The sequence below is a fragment of the Danio aesculapii genome, chromosome 21 (assembly GCF_903798145.1).
Source record: "Danio aesculapii chromosome 21, fDanAes4.1, whole genome shotgun sequence".
Classification (NCBI taxonomy): domain Eukaryota; kingdom Metazoa; phylum Chordata; class Actinopteri; order Cypriniformes; family Danionidae; genus Danio; species Danio aesculapii.
Window position 1 is genome coordinate 40,119,012 of NC_079455.1, and position 12,137 is coordinate 40,131,148.

The following is a 12,137-nucleotide window of genomic DNA, read 5'->3' on the forward strand; positions in this document are numbered from 1 at the left end:
CGAGGCGATTGTGTTACCCACTGCACCATCGGGCTGCCAAAATGGTGGACATCTCGAATAACACACCACAACTTCCATCATCATTATATTTTACAGGAAGGCCTAAATGCTTTCATACATATGATTTGAATGATGCGAGAGGTGATCTCTCTGTGATTGTTTCAAATTTAGGATTAATCTACTAGTAAAATAAATGTATTAATCCGCGGGTCACATGTGTTCCAAACAGTGGGTTGTGATCCGTACGAATTACAGATCAGCCGTGATCCGTTACACCCCTACTGAATTTCACTGCTAAAATCCAACATCATCAAATCAGAGACGAGTCCCAGACAATTGTTTATTAATGTTTTAATTCATTTATGTTGACATTGTTTAAACTGACCACAAACCATTGCCAAAATTGATTTATTCTTTAACGTTTTGCCTTGTGTAATTATCAAACACCCATAGAGAGACATCACAATATAAAAACTATCATATATTTGTTTGAGTGTGGATTATTATTAAAAATGAATAGCATGTAATGGTGTTATTTTGTCAGACTGAATGTGTATTCAGAGCATCAGGATGAAGGCGATCAGAGGAAAACAGAGGATCAGAAAGCTCTGAGTCACACTTTTAGCTCCGTTACACAGATTCCCTGAACAACAGGAGATGCCCTGAACACTACTGACTGATGTGGCATCACAAATAGATTTAGAGGCACATCCTTTTACGACTGTGGTCTGGCCGCTGAAAGTCCCTGGAGAATCGAAAGAAAACAAAGCTTAATCAAAGCTGAATGCTGGGAGACTGTATGTGATGTGATCTTTGTCAAATGCACAAACTGATTTAATGAATTTCTTCTTTTTCCAGATTCTCACCTGTTGCTTTGATGCAGCGATCTTCACTGCCTGAACATTTCAGAACATTTGAGCAGCTGTTCCCATCACAAGAGTAACACGTGTTTCCATTGAGAGAGCCAGTGCCGGGATCTACAGGAGGAAAACAAGGTATTTGTTTATTTTCTGAATTTCTTTAACTGTTGTATTGAATAAGTGCTCAACTGAAAAGCCACACTCTTTATTTTATTTTAGGATTGAGTGTTTTTTTGAAGGTAAAATGAGTGTTGACTTATTTAGAAGACAGTCGTGTGAATATAGTCAGTAAAGTATATTACAGTACCTGCAGTGTCTTGGACGTTACACAGGTCACTGCTACAGCACTCAGAAGACATCATTAAAATGCCGAGGTTCATGGATCCAGCTGCACAACTAGTGGAACAATCTTTAGCTTTCACTTTAGTAGTAACGCCACCTACAAATAGTTTAAAACATAGCATTTTAGCAGTGTTTTTTTTAGAAACCGTGACAGGCTGGTAGAAAATAAATTAAATCGACATTGTCAAAAATATTCATATTTTGTCATTTATTTAGAATAATGAATTGAATTATGGGACCTTGATCTCTGCTCTCTTAACTGTTGATGTTGTTAAGTCAACTCTGCAGTGACTTTTATTGACATTTTAGTAGTTTGAAACATTATACTGTTTAATAAATAATATGAAAAAATGTGTTAAGTCTGTAACATAACAGAAAAAGTACTGGTATTGTATTACCAGGTTTTTGTACCATAGTTTACAACACTAAGAATATACAAAAGTCTGCCCTGACCCAGACTCTACTCTACTGTAAATGTTTGTTGATGCTCATTTCCCAAAATGGCTAAATTATTAGAAAAGTTGTTTTGTCTTTACACGGTGTTGGGTGATCACAAGATTAGCAAATGGGGACCAACTGTTGAATGGGATTGGGAGAGGGACAACGAAAAGCATCTAAGACAAAGGGTTGTTATTCTGTAGCAGGAGCAACTTCATTTACCAGACCCTCTATTTTTTCATGATTTTTTTGTTGTTGTGATTTTTGCAATAAAAATGAATGATTTTGTTTGTTTTTAGAAATTTGTGGAAAAGTTTGCAATTAATATATGTGTGTGTGTATATATATATATATATATATATATATATATATATATATATATATATATATGTATATGTATGTATGTATATGTATGTGTATATGTATATATGTGTGTATGTATATGTATGTGTATATGTATATATGTATGTATGTGTATATGTATGTGTATATAATATAGTGTGTGTATGTATATGTATGTATATATGTATGTATGTATATATGTATGTATGTATAATGTATGTATATATATATGTATGTATATATATATGTATGTATATATATATGTATATATATATATGTATGTATATATATATGTATGTATATATATATATGTATATATATATATATATATATATATATATATATATATTATAATATATATATGTATATATATATATCTATATATATATATAATGTATGTATATATATTATGTATATATATATATGTATGTATGTATATATATATATGTATATATATATATATATATATATATATATATATATACATACGTATATATATATACATATATATATATACCAAGTGATGAACTGTTTCAAGTGTAATATTCAGGGTCTTCTTTGTTATATTTGGTGCTTCAACATGGGCCACACATTCTCTATTAGGTACAGGTTAGGACTGCAGGCAGGCCAGTCAAGTACCTTTATCCTCTTCCTCCACAACCAGGACGTTGTAATGTGTGCAGAATGTGGGTTTGCATTGACTTGTTGAAACATGCATGGGCATTCCTGAAAAAGAAGGCAGCATACTGTGCTCCAAAATCTCCATATCCTTTTACCATTAACAGTGCATCACAGACGTGCAAGTTACTTTTGCCAAGGGCACTGACACAACCCAACACCATGACAGACCCTGGCTTTTGGACTTGTTGCTGGCAACAGTCTGGATGATCCTTTTCTTTGGTCTGGAGCACACATCGACCATTTCTCACCAAAAATGAAATGCTGATTCTGACCACAGTACACGTTTCCACTGTGTGATGGCATTTGTGGATTTAACTATGTATTGTGGTACTTGATAAAGGTTTGCCAAAGTAGTCCTGAGCCCATGTATTGATATCACTTACGCTTGAGCAGCGCTTGCACAGCGGGTATGGGGAGTAGAAGCAGCACGCAGGCATTTGCCTTTCACACCGACTGCATGTGCAGTGCGCAGCTCATCTGCTGCACAGATCAATCTATCGCTGTCTACTCTGTCTAGTTACCTATCTGTCTCTCTATAAAAATACTTTTTTTGCGCCTAAATATTTGTTGCAGTTTTTAATCATTTAAGTTCATTTGATTTAATAATATAAATCAGTGGATATTATCGATGCATTTATTGGGTAAAATTGCTGCTTTGTACTGTCATTCAATGTGTTTTTGGTCATTATTAATGCACTGTCACTTTAAGCATGAGCAGCGTGGCAAAAATAGACCCAGCGCAGAAACTATCACAGCACTGCTGCTTCAGCGACGCTCATGCCTCATGCTGACGCGCTGCTTCTACATGCAGTATGAAAGCTCTAATCTGTTAACATGGACACCAAAAAAACACGGGCTGCTGTAAAACAGGCTTCCTAAGATGAACAACAATTCTTGATGTAGTGCCGGCTGAGGGATCGAAGATTGCGGTTGTTCAGCTTAGGCTTGCGCCTTTGTCCTTTACACACTGAAATTCCTCCAGATTCCTTGAATCTTTAATTGTTATTCACTGTTGAAGGTGAAATAAATGTCTTGCTATCTTTCTTTGAGGAACATTGTTTTTAAACATTTCAATAATTTTGTCAAGTATCTCATATGTTGGTAAACTGGCTATCCTCAGCCCATCTTTGCCCCTAAAGAACTAGACCTTTCTTGGATGCTGCTTTTGTACTGTAAGGGCCCATCTATTTTTCATATGACGGAACTAACAGCATGGGTGAAGGTTAAATGCATGTAAGCCTTTTAGCACATGTGAAAAGAAATATTTTTATTCACTAAAGTTTATTTTAATTTGTTTCCAACTCCGAATTTTAATCTGACTCCAATTTATAATAATTTTAGATTCAGATTCATCTAATTCAAGCTGATTAGCTTATAGGTTGTGATTAGGTCTAATTTAGGTTAGTTAACCTAATAAATCCTTATTCTCAATTAATGGTTCATCGTTTACCCGAAGTCGCTTAGAGTCAGTATGCTGGCCAGTTTCATCTGCTCACGGACACATCCTCGCCAGTTCCGATTCTTAGCAGATAAGCTAATTTCCTTTAAGTAATAATAGGCCCATATAATATGGCCCATAATATGGCCCATGCTTGCTCATACTTAAAGAAAGTTTGATTTGGTCCCTAGATTATATCATACTAAGTCAGTGATTGTTAGAAATCACCAGGTCTCTAATGCTGTGCCCATGCTCCATCCATTGATCCTGAATGTATGATTAATCCTGGTCGTAGGCTGCGGAAACATCAGCCTAAACAATCTACTAGATTTAAAAGATTTCAGGAGATATTAGAGTTAAACAAGAGTTTTACATTTATTTATCAGGCAAAGATTTTCTTTTACTTCTTTAAAGTTGATGCATCCACTTGTACAGTCAGTACTTTTAACATTTGTATAGAGCCAATCGAAAGAATCCAAATGTGTTGTAATTTATAATTCGTGTCAAAGTGGATCGTGTGAATGCAGTTTGTGTCAGCAGTTGTGTGGAAAAAGAAACATGATGCTTTTGGAAGTGTCTTGTGCGTTTAACAAAAAAACTAAAATGCAACACTTTAATTAATCACACTTTTTTGTAATTAATCATGATTAATCACGAAAAGCCATATTTATTACAGAAATGAAAACACAGGCATGTAAGTGTCATTTGATTTTCAAAACAAGCAATGCCAATGATAAACAAAAATGATTTCCATGTTGAATTCTAAGTGGACTACAAAACAAATCCAAAATACAGGCATTGCAAATATGGAAAATTATAATAATAAAGTATTGAATACAAATAATTGTACTCATTGTAAGGTTGTATTGCTGTGAGTTTAGAACATTAATTATGAAGTAGAAACAATTAGCTTTGTCCTCCTTAACATTTAGCCAGTTGCTAAGACGGCCCAGTCTGTTGACATTAATGAGGGACAATGTGGCCAAGGGGCTAAACAGCTTTGAGGGATACGGACACCGCAAAGACCATAGCATATATATAGAATGCCTTAAAGAGACGATGTTAGGCGTTTGCCCTTGTTGCTAGGAAACGCACGCGCACACACACTCACACTCACACAGAGAGACAATGCACGCAGTACAGCGCACCCAGTGAACGACTTCCTTCAGATTCATCAACACACACGATTGTGTTCATCAAATTTGCTTCAACTAAGCGTTCTAAAGTATGGCTGTATTTTACAAGCAAGGACTCTGACACATCAACGTGAAGCAGATGATTTACAAAAGTTGCGTGTAGGGGGAAACACGTCAAACTTAATGAAACATTTGTGGGCTCAGGGAATCAACTTGAAGGAAGAGAAATGGGCTGTCTTTGACAACTTGCGACATCATCTGGCACTTTCGCTGAGTACATTTACATGGACATCAACACATTTTATAATTAAGATAATACTGATTTAGGGTCTACCATGTAAGCAGTGATTTTTGATTACCTTAAAGGACCACCCGAGTCCCGAAATGCAGAGGTTTTTCTTTTCATTCGTTATGCGGTATTAAATTCCATTAAAACAGCACTCTTCCAGCAGTCCTTACTTTATATCTTTATACAATAATTGTCACGGGGCATCAAGAATATGTTGCTGAATGAGAGTGAACTGCTGAACTGCAGTTAAAGTCTAAAGATTAAAAATAAAACACGCGAAATTGCATGAAACTGTGGAGGAAACACTGGACAGTCTGGTGATGCGACATTGTTTGATACTGAAACTTTCTTTATAAAAGCGCTTCCTTTGTCTTATCCATATTTCTTTGCACGTTAAACACACGTTAAATGTTTGTAACGCGTAAAATATTTCAAATGAATCGCATGTGTTAATGTGCTAATTTTGACAGCTCTATTAAAAACATATTAAAATGTGTTAAAACGGGTTATAAAATAATGAAAAAAAAAAGACACAATTGTGCGATCTGTCAGATGTAACACAGTGCTCATTTATTGAAGGCACAGCTAAACAGATGTGTTTTCAGTCTTGATGTGAATGTGCCTAATGTTGGAGCACATCTGATCATTTCTGGAAGCTGATTCCAGCAGCGGGGGGCGCTGTTAGTAGCTGAAGGCCGATTCACCCTGCTTTGACTGAACAACTTGAAATTTCTTGATGATCCTAAAGATCTGAGTGATCTGTTAAGTTTTTATTCAGTCAGCATATCTGTAATGTATTGAGCTCCTAGGCCATTTAGTGATTTATAGACAAGTAATAATGCATTAAAATCTATTCTGAATGTGACTGGGAGCCAGTGTAAAGACCTGTTTTCTCCAACACAGCATCTAATTCTTGCTGTTTTTAAGATTATATTATGCTGATTTACTTACTGGTTTGACATGACTATTGAAATTCAGACCTGACTCCAGAATAACACCAAGATTCTTGACCTTATTCACCTTGAGAACCTCATCTCTGTTCCCAAACACAATGACTTCAATGTGAAGTCACAGGTAAAACTTGTACATCTGTAGATTGAATTGTGTAACCATGCAAAGAGAGCTGAATGCATGTAAAACGTTTGATTTATTTATTTTTTTTAAGCACGAACACAAAAACATTACTGCAATGGCTCGAATCTGCCGGTACGAGTCTCAAGCGATGTTTTTCACTTGCAAATCTACGTCTTGCGCTCTTGCTTTTTTGCCCCAAATATCACTGTGATATTTGGTACAAAAGTGACTTGTGCCAACCCAAACGCAAGCTCTGAGAAATTCAGCCAAAAGGGGATGGGGTGTGAAGTCGGTGCTCTAACGTTGCGGCAGCTGATAGGAAAAATCACTGCGTTCGAAAACCGAAACCCTACCCTTTGCGAGATTCGCCGTATCTACACTTGATTTGCGTTCGAATATGTGTGCTTAAATATTTCATAGTAGGAGCAAACATACCTAAAGAAAGGAGTTTGAAACTTCAGGGGTTTGACACTTCAGTAACCATAAAAAAGTACATCACATGGATACCTTTCTACTCCAGGAAACTATCACAGCATACAGCATGAAGGAGGAAGAGGATGCGGTCAGTTTGAAATGCGAGAATTAGAAACCAGAGACCGTTCCTCGTCTTAAACTCGCATGTGTTGAGCTACTTTACAGTGCACTGTAGAATTGCTGAGGGTGTAAAGAGACTTTATATTATAGTCTACTTTATTTTGCTGTAAATGTTGATTGTGTAACGTTAGGATCTCCAGTAAGCACATATAACGTTATGTTTCAAAAGTAAATTTACATAAACCAAAAAGATTATCAAATATCTGACAGAAAAATATGTATTGTATGTCTGACAGAAAAGTATTGCAGATCAGCAAATTACAAGAATAACAGACATCTGAGTGAGTGATGTATTTGTGCTGATGTAGAATCTGTTGTCAATACTGTTTAAATTATATACATGTCATTTTAATAAATGAAAATGAAGGGCAATTTGTTTAATCTGTGCATCAGTATAGTTGATCAATTGAGGAACATTTGTGGTACATCAGCAACTACACCAACATGTTACTTGAGCATGTGAATCACAGAGGTAATTTATTCTAGTCTCAATGTCACAGAGAGGCTTTTATTAAGTACAGTACAGAAGTTAAGAAAGCATCTTTTACATTTGCTATTTATTATTAGTTATTCTATTTTTAAACCATTATTACATCAGCTTTCTGATGGTTTATTTCTGTGCCTTTGCTGCAGAGCTGTTGTGATGCTGGACCTGTAAGGCAAGGGAAGAGATTTGTGGGAAAAAAAATCAAAATAAGAGGTACACTCTCAGAAATAAAGGTACAGGAGCTGTCACTGGGGCAGTACCTTTTCAAAAGATACATATTTGTACCCAAAGAGTCCACAATGGTTCCTCAAAGGTGCATATTTGTACCCAAATGTACCTAAAAAGTACCTTTGATGTACCATTATGGACCCTTCAGGAACAAATATGTATCTTTTGAAAAGGTACTGCCCCAGTGACAGCTCCTGTACCTTTATTTCTGAGAGTGTAAGATACTTTTATTACTAGCACTACAGAAATCAAATGACACATTGAGAAGTAAAATGACTTTGTTTTTGAATGTTTTTTTTTAAAGTTTTGTATGATCTGACATATCTGATAAAATTGCTGTAGTGCAGGGGTGCCCAAACGTTCCTTTCTTTCCTTGTAAGTTCAGACTTCGCATGTTTGATATGGAAAACAAACTCCCGTGGAGATGTCAGGTAAATCTTCATAGGGAACAGTGTACTGTATAACCTCATTCACATCACCCTGGCTATGTTGTTTCACTATTTTATAGCGGCATTCCAATTGCTGCTATCCTTGGTAGAATGAGCAGCTTTTGTAGGCATAAAAGTTAGTCCGTAGGCAAAATTGATGCAAAGAAAAAAATATTATTTATTTTTTTTTCCAAACAACAGTTTCTATCATCTGTATTACATGCTATTCTTTAGTACGGTCAAAAACTGTGTGCTTCCTACCAACACACTTCCTCAATGCAGTTATGCCACAGTTATATAGTATCGTACTGCCACCTAGTGACCAAATGCCATTATACAATGTAAGGCTCAAACAATCTTATCGATAAAATAAAAACATGATAGGAACTATCTTAATTTTTATATTAACAACTTAACAGACATAAAAAATGTTAGGCATCGTGTATCTACATATTTATAGGGCTGTCATCTTCACTGTATGCATAGTTATAACAAAAACGGAGCCTATAACAAAACTGCCTTTCATTCTCATTGAAAAATCTGAAACATACCCCGTCTCATTTGCTGAATATCAGTTTCAATAATCAATAATGGCCATTGTAAAAGTAGAGCAAACAATAAGTTTATACAATATAGGAAATAAAGACAAGCAATCAGTCAATATGCAGACATGAGGTTCCATAGATCTGGGCGTGGGTCAAAAGCGGCCCAGCTACAGATGCACTGCCAACAACTCCAGGAAATTAAAATGCTAATGCAACCAGGTTCCTACCACAGACTCACAGCTGCTTGCCCGCAACACACGGCCCCCCAGCACAACTGGAAGCATCCGTCGAAATGATGACATGTTTGGACAGTTGTTTTAGAGACACATAAGCCTGTAGAAACGCAGGGTCCGTCCAGAGGCTAAGGGCACAGGGTACCCGATTATGGGTACCCGATTATGAAGCCAATGCTGAAGCGGTCTTATATGGAGCAACCCGAGGGGCGAGACAGCGGCTGCAGATGCCATATGCCATATGCAGCCTGTGAAGACAGCAGTTCAAAATGAGAAGATCTAGGATTGGCCGTAGCCCACCGCTCTTTTTGGGTACGATGAAGTATGGGCTGTAAAACGCGCTTTTCATCTTGGTTGGAGGGATCGGCTCAATTGCATCCTTTACCAGGAGGGCAGCAAAACAGCAAAACACCCCACAAAACAGGGGTGGACACAGGGCTAACCCTGGTGAAATACACACCCGTGAGCTTTGGAGGCCTTTTTGTGAATTGAATAGCGTAGCCGAGTCTGATCACACAAATGAGCCATTGCTATGGGCTGGCCAGCGCTAACCAGGCAGGCAAAGCTCTTGCAAGTGGCACAATCGATACGATCACTGACGCACCAGCAGTGGGGCTCTCATTCACTTGGCACTGTGGACGAAAGACTTTAACTATGACCACCACCCTCCCTATCTTTAAGTCACCTCTAGAGGGCAACAGCCCATAAGTTGCTTAGTAATTTTGGGCTTAGTAGTTTTCCATTCGTAGCCTCATAGTCAGCAGCGTTGGCCGGTGTGTAACAGTTTATCTTGTTACCTCCAGCTCGAGACACAGCTATGAACAACAGACTCAAGTTATATTAAAGACAAATGTTATTTAGTTTCCCCGTTTATGGCAAAGCGGAACGAGCTATGTTTGTTTGTGTGTTGGTGCTTTTGATGTTGTTTGTTGAGCTTTGCTTTGCGTTCTTGTGTATGTTGTACTCCATGTGTGCGGTTTGTATTGGGAGTGTGTATATGCTTCACGTTCTTAAGATTGTTTACACTGTGTTTTTGTGCAATTAGCAACACGGTGACAAGAAATGAGTGAAGCATATACAGTGTTTCATACAGTCTCAAAAGTTTATGGCTTCTGGTCAAATAAAACACCTGTGCAAGCATCAGTAAAAACTCTCTGCCTCCTCCTTTGATGCCATGGGGCCGCTACATTAACCTTAAGCATTTACATGGCATTTACCTGTGATCTGATCGAGTAAAACGTTTCTTATTACAGTGTAAATAAGACTGCATCAGTCATGTTAAATTAGCCGACTCTGTCTCATCCGCATAGTCATCCTTGCCTTTCTCATAGTAATCTCTGTCGTCTCTCTGCAACTGGGTTATGGACTTTCTGACTAACAGACCTCAGAATGTTAGATCAGGCCACATCTGCTCCACTACAGTCACACTCAACACTGGTGTACCACAGGGCTGTGTGCTGAGCCCCTTCCTCTACTCCCTTTTTACCATCGACTGTAGGCCTGTGAACAGATCCAACACCATCATCAAATTTGCAGATGACACCACAGTGATTGGTCTAATCAGCAATAATGATGAGACTGCCTACAGGGAGGAGATACAGCATCTGGCCACTTGGTGCACCGACAATAATCTGCTCCTTAACACCAGCAAGACCAAGGAGCTCATTGTGGACTTCAGGAAGGGACGAACAGGCTCACATGATCCCATCCACATTAATGGGATGGCCGTTGAGCCTGTCTCATCCTTCAAGTTCCTGGGGACCCACATCTCTAAGGACCTTTCCTGGACCACCAACACCTCCAGCCTGGTCAAGAAGGCTCACCAGCGCCTATTCTTCTTGAGGCAACTTAAGAAGAACCAGCTTTCATCAGCCGTCCTGGTGAACTTCTACCGCTGCACAATAGAAAGCATCCTGACCAACTGCGTCACAGTCTGGTATGGAAGCTGCTCTGTTGCTGAGCGTAAGGCACTGCAGCGGGTGGTGAAAACTGCCCAACGCATCACAGGGACTACACTGCCAGCCATTGAGGACATCCAGAAGAAACACTGTCTGCGCCGAGCACGCAGTATTCTTAAGGACACCTCTCACCCTGCTCACAGACTGTTCTCTCTCCTGCCTTCCGGCAGGCGCTTCAGGCTCCCCCGGACAAAAACCAGCAGACTGAGGAACAGCTTTTTCCCCAGAGCTGTCTTCCTTTTGAACTCTGCCCCTCACTGACTCTTTTGCCCCCCCAATACACCCCCCACACTCCTCTAACTTATACTCCTCACAATCACTGCACTATTTAACATTTGCACATTTAAAGTTTGCACATATTCATTGCACTGATTCATTTACTTGAACTGTACATACCCACAGCACATGGACATTTGTAATTTGTAATTATGTTTATCTATCTGCCACTCCTGATTATTAACAGCATCATGTACATATATTCATTTATGCAAATCTCTGTTCATAGCTAATAGAACCTGTATATAATGTTGATAGTACATCCATCTGTAAATATCACCATAGTTTTAATATAACTGCACTTTATAACTTATACCTGTATCCTGCACTTGCTGCTGTTGCACTGCTGGTTAGACCTAAACTGCATTTCGTTGCCTTGTACTTGTACATGTGTAATGACAATAAAGTTGAATCTAATCTAATCTAATCTAATCTAGTAATCTTCATAAACTAGCTCACATAAGGTGTGTGTTATAGCCTTGGTTGAAAAAGCTGCACTCTTAACAAAAGAGATTTCAACATTAGCAAAGTAAATTATGATCCTTTACTAATAAATTTTAATAAATAATACATTAAAATAAATAATTTTAATAAGTAATATTAAATTACGTGAATACTGTGAGACTCAGAAAACAATAAAACACTCTTTATTCCAATTGTATTATTTTATTGTATTTAACTATGCTTGTAGATTGTCTATTAGATTATATGCAGATGCACTCCTCTATAGAACCATACAAATCAATCTAAAATGATCAACCCTTTCCAAATATGGATATTAAGTGAAA

At 37.7% G+C, this 12,137-nt stretch overlaps 1 protein-coding gene across 1 annotated transcript; it reads right to left on the reverse strand.

Annotated features, from left to right (window-relative positions):
* Positions 1-505: 505 nt before the first annotated feature.
* LOC130214274 (urokinase plasminogen activator surface receptor-like) lies at positions 506-2,748 on the reverse strand. The gene is made up of 4 exons (XM_056445872.1): positions 2,622-2,748; positions 1,168-1,299; positions 867-977; positions 506-745 (listed from the first exon to the last, which is right to left on the reverse strand). The coding sequence occupies exons 1-4, from the start codon at positions 2,746-2,748 to the stop codon at positions 558-560; spliced, it is 558 nt and encodes a 185-aa protein (XP_056301847.1). The 3' UTR covers positions 506-557.
* Between the last annotated feature and the right edge of the window lie 9,389 nt (positions 2,749-12,137).